At 59.5% G+C, this 15,399-nt stretch overlaps 7 protein-coding genes across 7 annotated transcripts; 4 read left to right on the top strand and 3 right to left on the bottom strand.

Moving 5' to 3' along the window:
• Window positions 1-406: 406 nt before the first annotated feature.
• Window positions 407-1,152, top strand: SPRG_03346 (hypothetical protein; the record flags this gene model as incomplete). Its single annotated transcript, XM_012341923.1, has 1 exon — window positions 407-1,152. One exon carries the CDS (start codon window positions 407-409, stop codon window positions 1,097-1,099), a length of 693 nt encoding a protein of 230 aa, XP_012197313.1. The 3' UTR covers window positions 1,100-1,152.
• Window positions 1,100-4,589, bottom strand: SPRG_03345 (hypothetical protein). The gene is made up of 13 exons (XM_012341922.1): window positions 4,489-4,589; window positions 4,094-4,441; window positions 3,768-4,050; window positions 3,667-3,716; window positions 3,444-3,626; window positions 3,146-3,391; window positions 2,850-3,098; window positions 2,561-2,804; window positions 2,316-2,503; window positions 1,694-2,265; window positions 1,595-1,649; window positions 1,299-1,532; window positions 1,100-1,254 (listed from the first exon to the last, which is right to left on the bottom strand). Exons 1-13 carry the CDS (start codon window positions 4,567-4,569, stop codon window positions 1,135-1,137), a joined length of 2,853 nt encoding a protein of 950 aa, XP_012197312.1. The 5' UTR covers window positions 4,570-4,589; the 3' UTR covers window positions 1,100-1,134.
• Window positions 4,590-6,645: 2,056 nt separating this feature from the next.
• Window positions 6,646-8,164, top strand: SPRG_03344 (hypothetical protein). The gene has a single exon (XM_012341921.1). It carries the CDS (start codon window positions 6,663-6,665, stop codon window positions 8,103-8,105), a length of 1,443 nt encoding a protein of 480 aa, XP_012197311.1. The 5' UTR covers window positions 6,646-6,662; the 3' UTR covers window positions 8,106-8,164.
• Window positions 8,165-8,615: 451 nt separating this feature from the next.
• Window positions 8,616-9,454, bottom strand: SPRG_03343 (hypothetical protein; the record flags this gene model as incomplete). Its single annotated transcript, XM_012341920.1, has 3 exons — window positions 8,616-8,666; window positions 8,720-8,806; window positions 8,852-9,454. 3 exons carry the CDS (start codon window positions 9,452-9,454, stop codon window positions 8,616-8,618), a joined length of 741 nt encoding a protein of 246 aa, XP_012197310.1.
• Window positions 9,455-9,801: 347 nt separating this feature from the next.
• Window positions 9,802-10,223, top strand: SPRG_03342 (hypothetical protein). The gene is made up of 2 exons (XM_012341919.1): window positions 9,802-10,068; window positions 10,126-10,223. The coding sequence occupies exons 1-2, from the start codon at window positions 9,859-9,861 to the stop codon at window positions 10,192-10,194; spliced, it is 279 nt and encodes a 92-aa protein (XP_012197309.1). The 5' UTR covers window positions 9,802-9,858; the 3' UTR covers window positions 10,195-10,223.
• On the bottom strand, window positions 10,177-13,257 carry SPRG_03341 (hypothetical protein). Its single transcript, XM_012341918.1, has 11 exons — window positions 12,327-13,257; window positions 12,056-12,285; window positions 11,916-12,005; window positions 11,711-11,864; window positions 11,553-11,668; window positions 11,430-11,511; window positions 11,183-11,377; window positions 10,809-11,133; window positions 10,619-10,755; window positions 10,480-10,568; window positions 10,177-10,428 (listed from the first exon to the last, which is right to left on the bottom strand). The coding sequence occupies exons 1-11, from the start codon at window positions 13,185-13,187 to the stop codon at window positions 10,242-10,244; spliced, it is 2,466 nt and encodes an 821-aa protein (XP_012197308.1). The 5' UTR covers window positions 13,188-13,257; the 3' UTR covers window positions 10,177-10,241.
• A 521-nt stretch (window positions 13,258-13,778) lies between these two features.
• SPRG_03340 (hypothetical protein) lies at window positions 13,779-14,776 on the top strand. Its single transcript, XM_012341917.1, has 2 exons — window positions 13,779-13,995; window positions 14,056-14,776. Exons 1-2 carry the CDS (start codon window positions 13,792-13,794, stop codon window positions 14,746-14,748), a joined length of 897 nt encoding a protein of 298 aa, XP_012197307.1. The 5' UTR covers window positions 13,779-13,791; the 3' UTR covers window positions 14,749-14,776.
• The last annotated feature ends 623 nt before the right edge of the window (window positions 14,777-15,399 follow it).

The raw sequence follows: 15,399 nt of genomic DNA, 5'->3' as shown, positions 1-15,399 counted from the left end.
TTCCGAAGGACCACCCGGCTCACGAGTCGGAGCAGAATGGGGTCGTCGTGGTGGCGTCTGGCGTGGTGGCGGTGGTGGCTGGCGTGGTGGTGGCTGGCGTGGTGGTGGTGTCTGGCGTGGCGGTGGTGGTGTCTGGCGTGGTGGCTGGGGTGGTGGCGGCTGGGGCGGCGGTGGCTGGAACGGCGGTGGCTGGAACGGCGCTGGCTGGGGCGGTGTTGGCTGGAACACTGGTGGCAATTGCGGCTGGAACGGCGGCTGGAACCAAGGCTGCTGGTAGACATCAAGGCTGCTGGTAGACCACGTCCTAACCCAAGCTTGAAATAAAGTTGTGTTCCCGCCACGGGTGCACATTCCATGCAATCGGTGCATCTTTCCAATGCAGGTGCGTTTTGGATCCAGACAAGATATGGACCAACGCGTCGCCTACCTCCAAGTGCTCGAGGTCACGAGCTGCGTCGTACTCTTCGCCAAGCGCTGGAGCTGGCACGAGGACGCGCGCGCCGAGGGCCTCCGGTCGCTCGTCCACAGCTTCTCGCAGTTTGCCCGCGAGATTGACGGCGGCCACATCCGCGCCGCCCACTTTGGCCTCCCGGCGCTGCCCAAGACGACCATGGCAGCATCGACGCGGCGAACGTCGACGTCCTTGCGGCAGTCGCTGCTCCAGTCGCGCTCGTCGACCTATGGCTCGACGCCGTACGCAAGCCCGCACAGCTCGACCGGGTCGTTCCACTCGGTCTCGCCCACACCGTCCGGCGGCCTCGCGTCGCCACTGTACGCGACGTCGCCCGGGCACCTCGGCCCGTCGTCGCCAGCGCCGATGCGGCTGCACATGGCGTCGACAGAGAACATCCTCTTCCAGGTCGTGCTTTTCTATGCGTGGACATCGTCCGACCCCGACGGCCGCGAGATGGACGCGCTGGCAGGTGCGCTACTGGAGAAGTTTACAGCCCTCTTCGCGCAGTCGCCTGCATGGGAGAAGGCCAAGGGCTTGCTCAAGAGCGTGGTCGACAAGGACGAGAACGGCGCCATCAGCCACCACTTTGAGACCTTCCACGACGTGGTCACCGACCTCATCGAGATTCAAACGGCCCAAGTCTAAGGGCAGAGAGATCCAATAGTATATTCAAATGAAATTCACGTGGCCGAGAAGCCCCAGAGCTCGAGCTTGGTGCACACAAAGCGTTCGCGGGCAACGAGCGGCTTGGACGCAAACGTGTCGCAGGCGCCGGTCGAGCCTTGGAGCAAGTCGGCGTCCTACGCCGAATCTCAAAGTACGATCCAAGGAGACGGAGGCGTACGAGGTAGAGGCCAAAGCTGCCGCCGCCGCCCATGATGAGCGCGTCTTCCGAGCAGAGCTGAAAGTAGTTGTTCTTGCGGCTCCACGGGTGCTTGGTGACGCTCGCGCCGTTCTCAAAGGTGAAGAGGAACGACTCGCCGTTGCCATAGTAGTTGAGCGCATGGTGCCACTCGTCCGAGGCAAAGCCGCCGAAAATCACATTCTGGTCGTCTTGGACCACCACAAGCGTCGGACTCTACATCGCATCCACGTCCACCGTCCATTGTCTTGTATATATATGGACACCAAACGTCGTACCTGCGCCTTGGCCAGGATCAAAAGCGACTGGAGCGACGCGCCGTGGACGTCCGTGCTATCCCCGACGTGGCTCCAATACAGAAAAATAGTGGGTTGTACCTGTAGAGCAGCTTCCACTTGCAGAGCTGGCACGTGATCGGCAGCACCTCGTCAATCTCGACAATGTGCGCAATGTTGAGGATCTTCGAGTCGCCGATGAGCTTTTGCGCCATCGCGGCTTCGTTAAAGTCCAGCGCTTTCGTGGTCGTCGCCGCCGCCTCGGGCGTCGCGATGGCCGCGAGCATGTTTGTGATCGAATTCTGACGCGACGAAATCGCCGTCTTCCGGTACAACTTCCAGTCGTCGATAATGTCGTCGATGGACGATGGCGACCGGTGCAGGAGCCACTCGAGCTGCGCAATCGTCTCTTCGAGGACGCGGCCAAAGTCGTGCGTGAACGTCCATTGGTACTCGAACATTTCGAGGCCGAGCCCAAACATACGGTAAAAGAACGCGTGGTCGGCGAGGATCTCCCAGAACGGCTCCATCGAGAGAAACGTAAAGTCGATGCTCGGGTGCGACGGCGTCGGCGCCAGCTTGAGCGCGTTCAGCAGCACGGCGACGATGGCCGCACTCGCTGTGAGTGCGTTGTACGAGCGCGGCGGCGTCCGGCGCTCGCACGACGCAAAGTACTAAACTCAACGGTACAGCATCCACACACACGTGGTGGAGAACGTTCTACCTCGAGCGCCTTCGGGTCGTGCTGCACGTAGTAGGCGAGGCAGCGCAGGAGGAGGACGCCGCCGCTCTGAAAGTTGTCGAGGACGCGCTCTGCATGGAGCCCGTACGCTTGCCAGAGCGCGACGTCGTCCGTCGCAGCGCTTGACGGCAGCGGAATCTCTTCAAAGACCATCCCGTCGTTCTCGTCATCTACACAGACGCATCGGTCGCTCAGAGATGCCGAGACAAGATACACGCAAGTCGCACTGGCTTGGTTGTTGTCTTCGTCACGTGCGTGCTGCTGGCCCTCGCTGCGCAGGATCGCGCTCTGCCGCCGCGTCGCATTGGCCTGTGCTTCCGTCTCTTCCATGGTCTGCACTTGGGACCGGTGGCGCTTCATGCAGTTCCAGATCGCCTCCAGTGCTGCGTCGTCATCCACGTTGCCAACAACCGGGTGCTGCTTGACCAGCGGCGCGAAGCTCGAGAGGAAGCGCTGCTTGGCCTCGAACTCCTACCGCGTGGCGTTCAAATACGTGTGTACGCAAGCCAAACGGACCTGCGTCGCCTTGTCAATCGTGCTGCGAACCGACGCAAAGATCGTCTCGTGGTGCGACAGCATGAGCTCGACGACGTGGGCACCGATCGCCGCCATGCGCACCTCCTGCGACTGCATCTGGAGCTTGTTCTCGCGCGTCTCTCGCTTCCGGACGATGGCCGGGGCCAGTGCGATCGAGAGGCCGACGACGTTGAGGCCATTGAGCGCTGCATGCGCGGGCTCGAGGAGCGTCGCGAGGACCCCAAAGACCTAGTTTCATGGCTCCGAAGCCGTCGAGAGGTCGACATCATGCGTACCCGCTCCAGCACAATCTTGCACTCGATGGGGAGGTCGGCGACGAGGCAGGCGAGGTTGCGGACGCGGTCGCTTTCGTCCGGCATGCGCGACGACGACACGAACGCGTCGTAGCGCTCGGACGTGATGAGCGGCTCGGGGATGTGCCGAAGGAACTCGACGAGGATCGCCGAGACGACGTGCGGATCCGGTTGCTTGGGAAGGCACCCGTGGAACTCAATGTAGTCTTTCACCGGCGCCAAGTAGACCTAGGACATATTAGATAGGCGTGTTGGACGATTGCATTATGTGGGTACGTACCTGGGAGACAGTCGTCCGGAAGAGGCGCGGCGTCGACGCGTGCGACGCAATGTAATCGAGGCACTCGAGCACAAAATTCGGAATCGCGAGGTGCGGGTCGATGAACGCGCACTTGGTGTGGTACGGGTTGCGCACAAGAAACGAGAGCTCGACGTTAAAGACGTGCTGCCACGGCTTGATACCCTGATACAAAGTTGATACCATGGGCGATTGGACGTACTACCTTTTTCTTGTCCGAGAGACGCCGCGCCGCGACCGAAAAGTACTCGTCGGCTACAAGAAGCGCAGTCGAGCGCGATGGCCGGCGCTCCGACGGACGAGTACCTTGGCTAGCAACGTCGTCGACGAGCGCCTCGACCTTCTCAAAGAGCAGGTCCATGTTCTCGAGTGTGCTGGGTGCAGCAGCGGCGTCGAGCGTAATGGAAACGCGGGGCTGGCTCTTGCGGCGCCGAGCAAACTCGAGGTCCGAGATCGGAATCTGAAAATGCAAGTCGCGAAGGTACGTGAGCAGCTGGACAAAGATCGACGCGCCCTCGGCGCAGCGCAGCAGGGCCCAGTCTTCGCAGCTGGCACGGAGAAACTGCTCCGTGTCGAGCGCCAGAAAGAGCTACGATGGTGTGAGAGGCACGAGGAGACTTTGCTCTTCGTACCGCGACCGTGGCTTCGAGCATCGCTTGGTTCAACGCGAGGCGAATCCACACGCGCGACTTGCCTGCGTCCGTCGACGACAGCCGCGACGCTTCGCGGATCGTGCCTGCGACTGGCGCGCTTGCCTCGGCGACCGCGGTCCCGACAAAGTGCACGAGCGGCCAGCACGAGGCCGCCGCGTCGTTGTGGCCATGGCGCAGCCCGTGGTTGAGACAGCTCTGGATGCATCGACAAAGATCATAGACGCCAATGTCGTCTTCCTCGAGCACGATCGTCTTGCCGCTCGTTTCGAGCTTGGCCTTTTCTTCGTGCCAGTGGCAGACGTCCATGACGGCCTTCTTCAGCGAGGCCTACGAAGAAGGTTGCATGAGATGCAGGAAGCGGGAGGTCGACGCACGAGGAGGTCGTAGCGGTCCTTGGCGTGCTCGTCGTTCGGGGCCGCGGTCGGGAGGAGCCACTGCGCCAGTCGACCGAACATGCTGCTACCGTCGTATCTTGGTTGTTCGTATCGTGGGTGCGATGCAGCGTTTGTATAGTATACAAACATCAAGTTCTTTCCAGGCGACGCCGGTTCTTTGCACCGCGCTGATTTTATTACGCCACCGTTGCTGGTTGTAGCGTGCAATTTGTATTTTATTTTGAAATACGCACCTCATTGTATAGGTGCTCTATTTGCCTGTCTCGACCATCGTGCATCGTGTACAAGTATGCGTCTAGTTCAACGTCCTACCGCTGCCAAGTCCATGGACGATTGCCTTCAAGGTGGCACTCAACTGCACTTGCACCGCAGCCTCGTACAAGAGCCCGAGCAGCCTGCGCTACGTCGGCTTCTCCGGCGCCTCGCCCAACACGAGTGGCCGCGACGTCACCTAGTCCCGCGGATCGCGCTACTGCCTCCGCCTGTCTAGATCAAGATCCTCAACCGAGTGCACACAACGAAGAAAGCCCGACAATTTTATTTAGCATCGTTTATCTATTGTAAAAGACGGCTTCAACAACGTGATGATCTTGAAGCTTGGGTTGGCCTCGGCAATCTTGAGCAGCCACTCGTTGCACGCGCCGCACGGTCCCAGTGGGTTGCGACCTTCTGGCGCCGGCACCTCCTTCTTGGGCGCCTCTGAGTTTTCATGTACAAGCTGCAACGTGACAGGTGTACCTGATCTCGGCCAGCGCCGATGCGACGGCCGGCGTCGTACCGTCGCAAGAGAACGTGCGCGGGCGCTTGGGCTTCTTGGCTTTGGGCGAGCTGCAATCGGTGGCGGCGCGGACGGTCGGCGTGATCGGTGTCGGCAGCGACACGGTGTCGCCGAGCAACGACTCCTTTTCTACCAATCAGCAGTCGCAGACAACAAATGCGTGGCGCCAATTGATCGCGCTGGTGGAAAGTGGGGTCTGTAGCAGTAATTTGTAAAGGGGTCTGTGATTGGCCATAAAGTGATCAAAAGATCGCGCCCGTGGAAAGTGGGGTCTGTGATTGGCCATAAAGTGATCAAAAGATCGCGCCCGTGGAAAGTGGGGTCTGTAGCAGTGATTAGATTGGCCATGCTGCATTCAGTCAACTGTACCAGATCAGCTCACCAACGCAGCTGGGCCATCTCTAAGCTTGCATAGTTCTGGTGCACATCTGACTTCGTTGCATGCGTTTCGAAGGACTTATATGTACACTCAAAGTGTGCGCATGCAAGGGACTTCTTCGTGCGCATTGAAAAGCTATGCTTTTAGCGCTACATGCGCAGAGACCCAAGCACCGATCCGCAGCCGCGCATTTTAATCAAATTTTAAACGATTCTTGTCGAATTAGTCAATCAATTAATCAGTCAATCAATCTAACGTGTTCGCGTTGAAATCAAGTTAGCAGAAACGAGCTCAAAGACGTCGCATACGTAGGGCTACGCCTGAATGCGTTTGGTAATTTCTCCGCCGCCAGAACCAAACCGGTCCCTTGGTGCCGGTATGCCAGACGTGTCATTGGCAACAACCATAGGCGCTACACCAATGCGCCTGCATGCGACCAGGGCTAAATAACCTGCGAGAAGCAACATACGATGTCGCTGGCTGTTCCGCTGAGATGGCAGTGAATGCAGCAAGCCTGTCCCCAGGAAATCCCGTGTAGTATGCGAGCACCCTTGAACACGAAGGTAGCACGACGTAAATATGCTGTCTTCAAGTAGACGCCGCAGGTATTTCACCGCCAACATGCAGCTACCGTGCTCTACTGTGCTCTACTGTGGTTTGATTGCCGTATCCCTTCGCCAGCTCAAAGAACAGCGTGATAAAAGCAATGGGGCAGCTTTCTCGCAGGCCGCCAAGCTAGCGACCTTCGATAGTTGACGATTTCCCAGCTCCGTGGGCCATACTCGACGTCTCTCTATCGTCTTGTGGCGCCGCCGACTCAAGCTTGCACCTCCTGCTGCCACGTTCAAATCGAGCGGTTCCGGATTCGAAAATGAGCCAATCACCAGCGTGAATGGTGTATTTTATTTTGTATCTTGTTGTTTGTATGTTAAGATAAGAGGTGCATTTAAATCGCATCCAACAACTCCACAAGCCATTTTGCGACGCTGCTGCAACATGTCCAAGAAGGCGAAGGTCGAGCCGCCGACGGCGCTTCCGGCTGCTCTCTTCTGCTCGGTCGTCATCTACGTGGAGTCGCGGGAGGACGCGACGGCCTTGCTCGTGGCGCTGCCGCCGGCCGAGCTCGGCGCGCCGCTGGCCGCGCTCCGCGAGCTCATGACGACGCCCATGGCCTTCGACGGTCAGTGGCCGGCGGTGAACATGAGCAACATCTCGGAAGAGCACTTGGATCTCGTCGTGGCCGCGCTGCCCGCGATCCCAGACGCGGTTCTTCCCCATGTGGCGTTCGTGCACGGACGCCACCTACCGGCGCTCCTCGCCGCCTTGCCGTCCAAGCTCAAGGCGGTCGACAAGTTCAACAAGGGGTGGTTTGACGTGCCCGAGTTCAGAGACATCGTGCCCTTGTGTGCACGTCTCGAGCAAGTCCACCTTGACATCCATCATCTCGGCGCGACGTTGCTGCCGCCGAGCGTCCACAAGTTGACGCTTTTCCTTGCCCCAGGCATGAACGACCCTCCGTTCGACCCTCTGGCGCAGTGCCTCCAGACAGGGCGGATCACAGACCTTGGCCTCTACGACTTCAACTCGGCAACCAGCGCAGATGCCTTTGCGGCGTTGCTCGCGACAACCACGTCCGTCACGAACCTGGATTTGGAAAACTCGGAAGCGGTCATCGATGCGCTCATTGCCGCGCGCAGACCTCTGCACCACTTGAAGGCGGTGCAGTTCTTTGTGGACACTCAATTCTTGCGCCGCGACATTCGTGACTTCATGGCACTTCTCGACCTCTCCAACCTCACGCACCTCGACGCCAGCGGCTTGGACGACTTCAACTGCCTCCTCCCGTTCCTCAGTCGGATGCCGCTCCTCGAAGAGCTGGCGCTGCAGTTTGGCAACATCATGGCGGCACCGGACGCGCTCATGGCCATTCCGCCGCCGAGCTTGAAGGTGCTGACCGTGCAGTACGTGTCGATGTGGGACGCTGCCAGTTTCGAGCCTTTTCTTCTCTGGGCGTCCAACCTGCCCAACTTGAACGAGGTGCATTGGATCGACATGGAGCGCATTCCGGCCGCGTCGTTGGACCTCTTCCTGCATGTCATTGGTTTGTGGACGCACCGCCTCTCGGGCATGTCGCTTCGCCCGTGCGCCTTCAACGGTGAGACGCTGGGGCTCTTGCTCTCGACGCGACCCGAGACAGCGCCCCCACTTTCTCTCGACCTCCAGAGCAGAAGCCTCTACAGCGATACCCACCGCGTCACCGACATCATGGCGCTTCTGGACGCACTGGAAGTTCGCCCGGACATCACGCTCGAATTGAGTGCCAATGCCGAGGACGAGGCAGCCATTGAGGCCTATGCGTCCTCGAAGCACATCAGCATGGAGGTCCTCGCGCGTTCCCGCCCTCCCGAGCCTTTCGACTGCCGCTTTTCCGCGCGCTAGATCGTTTTCTAGCACTCCTTTATATGCACGTTAACAGCGAAGCTCATCTTTCTTCCCTCCATTGGGTCTTTCATTATATCCCTGGATACTAGTATACAAGCAAGGCCTTGGTACACATGGCTTGGACAGCTAAGAGACTTGGTCTCTCAACAGCGATACGTCGACGAGATGTTGTTGCGACGATCCTGGAAGGCTGAAGCTGCCGTCACTTGGCGCCATCGACGGTGCTGGAGGTCAGAATGCAGTCCACGGCGCGAGAAGGGACGCTCTAGGGGCGCTATCGTATTCAACTAAGCAGCCAAAGAAGGAGCTCGGTGAAAGCAACTGCCCTGCGATCGCTTGGCACGATGCATTCGAAGCAGCCAACTCACTCTGCTACTACCTCGTATACGCAGTGCGAGAGGCTGGAACCGCCAAGGCAAGGACGATACGGATGCACGCAGACACAACGTCTTGAACAAGCAACAACTGTATAGGCATAGTATGAAGAAGCGGCTCGTACAAGCCACGTCAGCGAAACTTGCGGCGCTTGTTGGGCGGCAGGTCGGCAGCGTTTTCCTTCTCTTCCAGCAGGCGCTTGGCTGCGTCGGCTTTTCCTTCTTGAGAGCGCGGACGTCGGTTTGGAAGCGGAACTCGTGCACCTGCGTGAGCTTGGGGCGACGAACGGCGGGAACACCGAGGACGCCAGCCGAGCGCAATTTCTACGCATGCCATGTCGTATCTTGGAGTGGAAGGAGGCTTCGTACCATCGCAAAGGTTGGACCTTGCGTCGGGGTCTTCGTCGGGAGGCCTTGTGTCGCGCGATGGTAGCGCTGGAAGCGCCGGCGCTCGAGCATCATGGCACGCCGTTCGTTGGCAATGTCTTGCAGCTCCTTGGTCGTCGCGCTCACCTTTTGCTCGCGCGCGCGTGGCGGACGGTGCGACGTTGCAAAGTCCGGGCTCTTTGGGATCGTAAGTCGACGCTTCATTGGAGGATGGGGCCGGCGTTGCACCGGTTTCGCGGGCGGCGGCGGGACCGGTTCGGGCTTCGTGCGCGGTGGCCGCTTGGAGGTCGCAAAGTTGGGGCTCTTTGGGATCGTCAAAGCTCGCTTCATCGGCGGCGCAGGCTTCCGGGCAGCCGGCTTGAGCTGGACGCGCCCGGCGGTGCTACCCTTGAGTGTGATCGGTCGCTTCGTCGCTTGGCCTGGCAGCGTGGCCTTGGTCACGATCCGCGCTTGGGACGCGACCGTCGGTCGCGTGAGACTGCTGGACCTGGCCTCGCTGGCGCAGGTCGTCCTCCGAGTCCGTGCGGTCGGCTGCCGAGGGGCGGTCCCCGCGCCTGTCGCGGCCCGGGATGGTCGGCCCGACATCTTGGATTTGAATTTTTGAGTTTGACCGAGGTCGACGAGCGTATCCGGAATCTGCCCGGATTAAACCTCTGATAATGCATTTCTTGCACATCAATTCTAGCGGGTATTATGGCACTCAATCTACAAAGGACAATATCTGGCGCGCACTCTAATGTGCAAATGGCCAAGATTCACATACTATAAGTGCAACACAACGGCGTTGGTATAGCCTTCCTGCACTAATTCCTTGCTACTCTGCACGTGATCACTGCTTGTAGCAGCCATTAGCTTCTCTATTGGACGTGAACCTCCATTGTAAACTATTGTGCTATGTATGCTAATTGCCATTTCGCAAACGATTAAATAGTGTGCTTTCGCGGCGCGAAATAGCGTGTGCCGATTCCATTTTGGCCTTCCAGGATCGGATGGAAATGAAGCCCGGTGTGACCATGACGATCCGCTTCAAGGGCGAGCTCGTGCACGAGTTCGCCGTGCACCCGTCGACGCCCGACAACCTCTACGACACGACCGAGAGCCTCACGACGCCCCACTGCTACGGCGGCAAGGAAGACGGTGGCTTGCTGCCCGTGCCCAAGAACGCCGGCCCGCACGCGCTGCTGGCGACCGCCATCGTGGTACGCCTCACCTCTTGACTACGTGCGCATGCTTACGACGACGCTATCGATGTGTAGAAGGCCAAGCAGAGCAGCGAAGGCTTCCTCGCCGACAAGTGCGAAGGGCCCGTCAAGGACGACATCTAATACCATTTCCATCATGTTCAACGGGTCGATGCTCGTCGTTCCTGCTGCTACGGCGCCTTGCGTTTCCGACGCGACCGCTTCTGTGGGCCCGTCGCCGGCGCATTCGTCGGCTGCTGCTGGAAAATCGACGGCGCCACTTGGACGCGGTGTCGGTTCGAGACGTGGGGCACGTGCTGCCGGCGGCAGGGCGGGCAAAACCACGTACTTGGTGGCACGATGCAAAGGCCGGCGCATCTACACATACCCATCCATGCGCTCCCATTGCATGCATTAAAGCAGACGTACGACAAGTGGAAGGCCGCGGGGCACCCATCGCAGCAAATGAGCTCGCCGGTTTGGCCGCATCGATGACACGCGTCTTCGTTCAAGTCGGCCTACGCTCTCGTGTGTCAGCGACTGTGCAGACGCTACTACGCTTAAGTACCGTGTCGCCGCGCGTGAGGTTCATGCCATCTTCCACGTTCTCCAAGAGGCGGCGCACGCGGGCGTCGTCCAAGTCGCTTGCGGCGATGTTGAGGCGCTTGTTCCAGCGCGACGTGCCACGCACAAATCGCCGAATGTCTACGCCGCCATGTGAGCTCCCGTGATCGCAGGGCAGACGGAGGCTTATGTACCATCAAAGAGCTTGGACCGGGCATCCAAGAGGTTGACGCGGCTCAACGGACGCGGCGGAGCAGACGGGGCGGCTCGCTTTTGCACACTGCGCAGCTCGTCCGAGTAGTCGAGGACGCCACCGGCCAAGTACGATTTGGTGAGCGGCTGCGCGAGCGCCAAGGTCGTCGGCGCCGCCACCCGCGCCGCTTCGAGCGGCCGGCGGTGCTCGAGTATCGTGGCATGGTGCGAGTCGACGTCGACGAGATCTGGAACGCGGTGGGCGAGGAAGAGCGGCGGCGACGATCGGTTGGACGCCCCGTACTTGGCGAGCCAGTCCCGGTGCAGCTACTTGCGTCTTTCTGTTTCTGCAGCGTTGACCAAATGAGGATGCTACCTGCGCGTTCTTGAAGACACTGAGCGAGGAGGATTTTTGCGGTCGCGGCAGCTTCTGGCTTGCTGCCTCGTGCTCGGCATCCGCGGGTGTCGATGGGTTCTGCCCAGAGGAGCCCTGGAGGTTGCCGCCCAAGACGCCCTTGCATCCGGGTGCGCCGCAATGGCACTGCACCTTGCGGCCGCCAAAGTGGATAAACTAGCCGCGGGCATCAATATCACGATAGCGAGAGATAGCAATGTAGAAGTACTTGGTAGTCGAACGTGATCTCTTCGTCGACCGCGATCGGGCGCAGCGCCATGATCCCGATGCGCACGACGCCCTGACACGTCCTACGAGAAACACTGAGCTTGGCAGAAAGAAGCCGATCTACCATTTCTGGGCCCGCGCGTTGGGTTCGCACGAATGGTTGATGAAGCGGCTCACGTTGCCTTTCAGACGCGCGTCAATGACTATGTCCTTCTCGATTTCGAGCATATAGTTGTGCGTCTAAAGCACCATGATTTCCATGTCGATGTAGACCAAACGAACCTCGCGGTTGGCGCTCGCCGCCGCCATGCGCTCCTTGACCATCGCGGCGTCGATGACCTCGCCAACGTACTCGAGGATAAAGGCTTGCGCGTCCATGGCTTCGTCAGCCACGAGCCCAAACCCTTTCTCTGCCATGTACTGCACCCGCGTCGCTCTACTCCCAGCGTAAGTGCAGTCAGTCGGAGGAGACACGAGCGAGACAAACTTGGAATGGCGGTGCTGGAACGGGCGGTTCACGCACAAGTCGGGGTCGGGTGCTGAGCACGTCTGGTCACAGCACTCAATATACAGCATTCTACGCATCCTCAATGATCCGATCGAGGGTTTTGCGATCCAAGACGGTACTTGTTGTGGCACGCGTCGCCGCAATAGGTTGACGCTGGCGACTGCGATACCGTCTTGGCCTTTTTCCGAGGCGCTTCGATCGGCCGGGACGAGCTTCCGACCTTGGAGATCGCGCCAGCTGCGCACGCGCACTTGTTGGCGTGGGTTTCGACGGACGCGGCCTTCTTGATTAGATAGACGTTCTTGGAAATGTGGCCAAACTTGGGCGGCGACCACTGTATTGGCACGGCCTACGCAGCGCTATAAGACGTGGTCGATGCACGGAACGCACCTCGATGGCGGCAATCTCTTCGGGCGTGAACGGTAGTCGAAAGACGCTCTCGCTGTCGCTGTCCATGTCGCTGCTGGGCTCGGGTAGGCGGGCAACCAACGCTTGCAGCGGAAAGATGCTCGTGTCGACTTCAATGGCCGGCGAAGGCGGTGCAAGGACCTCTGGAGCGAGACGCACCTCCGTGCTCGGCCACATGCGGCGTTGTCGAAGAACGCGACTCGGTGCAGCTTCTGAGCTTGATGGATCGATTGCTGGTTGCCGGCGTGCAGACTCACGCCGTCGGCGTAAGGCGCATGGTTCCTCCTCACTGGCCTCGTGGAGGACGATCGCAGGTGCATCCGAGGTAGGTACATGCGCTGGGCTCTCGCGGATCTTTCGCGGTCGTCCAAGCTTCTTCTTGGGGGGCGGTAGCACCATGGACGACAGAGTCTCGAGGATCGACGGCGGCGCGTTCGTTGCAGGCGGTCGTTCGACACGCATCTTTCTCGGCCGGCCCAGCTTTTTCTGTGGGGGTGGTAGCGCTGTCGATGCCAGTGGGAGCTCTTCAAGGACGCCTCCCGTCGGGGTCGCCGTAGCCCGTGCAGCCTCGGGCTGCAACGCGCGGCGCGATCGCTTGGCCGGCGATGGGCTCGCAACTGGCACCGGCTGTGATGCAGGCGACGCAGCTCCATCGCGCTGGCGCAGACAGGGTAGCATCAAGGACGCGAGCGGCTCAATGGTCAGCAGCGACGGCGTCGCGATCAAGGGCGCCGCTGTGGTCTGCTTGGTCCGGTGGCGGCGCGCCGTCTTGGCCGGCGATGGGCGCATGGCTGGCACCGGCGATGGCTCGACGACGTCGCGCTGGCGCTGGTGCGGAGCCATGACCTGCTCAACGAGGAAGGCGAGGTAGTGCGCTATGGCGACTGCCCGGCGCTATGGCCAATACTGCGCGAGTTCAAAAGTTGAAAAGGTCACCATGCGGGTCGACCGCGCTTGTAGTGCTGTCTCGTATTTTATTATGCGCTGTCATCTTTTAAATCACCTTCTCCTTCTATGGATGCGTCCCCTAAATGCATTAAATGATGCGTCTATTTTAAAACCACCGGATGGCGGTATAACTAAAACGACCAGTTAATTGCTTAAACCACAACAATATACTAGGTACTGTATGTAGCTTCAATAAAATTCTCCCGCGCACCAGTTTTTGGCGCTTTGCAGCCATAAACTGGTCGAGGCATATCCAGGGTCGGGACCCGTGGTCTGGAACGGGCGATCATAATTCTACCTCGAATGGGCGCGCTCGGACTCGAACAGTTGCTACTCATGTGCAAGGATGCGTACGGAGTGCGTCGGCTTCCTTGCTTGGAGGCGTTCAATTGCCATTGCAGCAATAATCTGACCATTTGGTCAGTGGACCTCTACGAATGCATATAGTATCAAAAGAAAGAGTTTATATTACCACGTGCAATATTGGGTTTCGACCGACATGAGCGACGACCCATATGCGGACCTCCCGAACGTGACCACGCCTGCCCAGGCAAAGCGACCGCGAGAAGAAGGCGACGAGCCTAGACAACCCGTCCCCAAGCGTGTCACGGTCGAGCCAACGCCATCGCCGCCTTCGCCCAAGCCGGCGGCCAAGCCGGCGCTCGACCTCTTCCAGACCATCGACAAGATCAAGGGCTACATGGTACAGTACTAGTACCACACGCTCGTCATGGAGATGGCTCATGCGTGACTTGTGCGGCAGATGGTCGACAAGAAGTTTGCCAAGGCCTCAGTCCTCTTCGGAAAGCTTCTCGTCGAAGAGTGCAGTGTGCGCTCGCCGTCGGAAGACGTCATGACTGCGCTTCTGGACGCGATCAAAGGCGTTATGGAAGCCAAGGCCGATCGCATCCACCACGTTGACGCGCGAAATGAGTTCAAGGCGCTCATGATGCTCGTGGACTCGCACCGCGTCGCGCTCCTCGAGGCGCCCGAGTACGAGGCCGACACGATCGACAATTGGGTGCTTGACGCGGTCTTGCACAACGACCTCTTCACCGACGACACGTACCGCTTTGCGAAGGCGACGAAAGCTCTCGCAACGCACCTCGATCGCCGCGACGAAGGCGTCGACAGCAAGAACGACGGCGATGTCGACGCGCTCGACAAGGTGCTCTTCCCGTGTCTACGGACGCTCATGGCCCGCCACGCGACGTCGTGGGCCAAGACGTCGGTCGAGCTGGTCATGCACCGGCTCACGGCGACGCGCCTCAAGTTTCCCGAGGCCTACCGCAACGAAATCGACCTTTGGACGCAGACCATCCACCAGCGCAAGCACGCCCCCGTGGATAAGATTAGCGCTGCCGCCGAAATGCGCAAGAACATCATCATCTACAACGAGACGCAGACCGGCAACAAGGTCGGTCGTGTCAACCACCCTTTGCACAACATCAACTAATATCACAATGCATGCGTTCTCTACCAAGAATATCGCGAGCTGAGGTCGTCCGAAGGCCGTCTAGCTCCTTCCTAGCCAAGCCCTGTAAAGCCCTCATGCTCAGGCGGTCACTGGCCGTGTCGACGGTGGCGCTGGTTCTTTCAATCGCCGGCATCATGGTGGCTGCATCCCATGCCGATTGTCAAGGGCCTACAGCAAGCCTCTCCTGCGCGCTCGGTCGGTTCCACGCCGTCGCATGGGGTTGGCAGCTGCCAATGTTGCGCCGAAATCCTCAACGGCGATCGCTTGTTGACGTGGGTCGAAACGAAGTGAGTTGGACCCAAGAAAGACCCTTCTCCCTTCGGAGCCATTGGCGGTGGGCGCAAACGAGTGCGATGGGCACGGCGCGTACCACATTGTCGGTTGAAGTGCCTCCATCAATATAGTATGGCTCGGTCTCAATGGCTCAGTCGTTCCTGGCAAGCATCGACGCATCTCGCCCGCGATATCCGCCTGCATCTCAGTCTTCGCTGCGGGCTGGCATCCCCTGGCGCTAGCTCCTGGAGCTGTACAAGCAGACGATAGCTGCAGACTGAGAACCGTAGCTTCTTGAAGTCGACATTGCTACTGTACTGGTACTCGCCTCGTCAGCTCTCCCCGTCTACCCTGCGT

This window comes from Saprolegnia parasitica (assembly GCF_000151545.1).
Source record: "Saprolegnia parasitica CBS 223.65 unplaced genomic scaffold supercont2.8, whole genome shotgun sequence".
Lineage (NCBI taxonomy): Eukaryota > Oomycota > Saprolegniomycetes > Saprolegniales > Saprolegniaceae > Saprolegnia > Saprolegnia parasitica.
The sequence above is the reverse complement of the archived record's forward strand: the minus strand, read 5'-3'. Positions and strand labels throughout refer to the sequence as shown.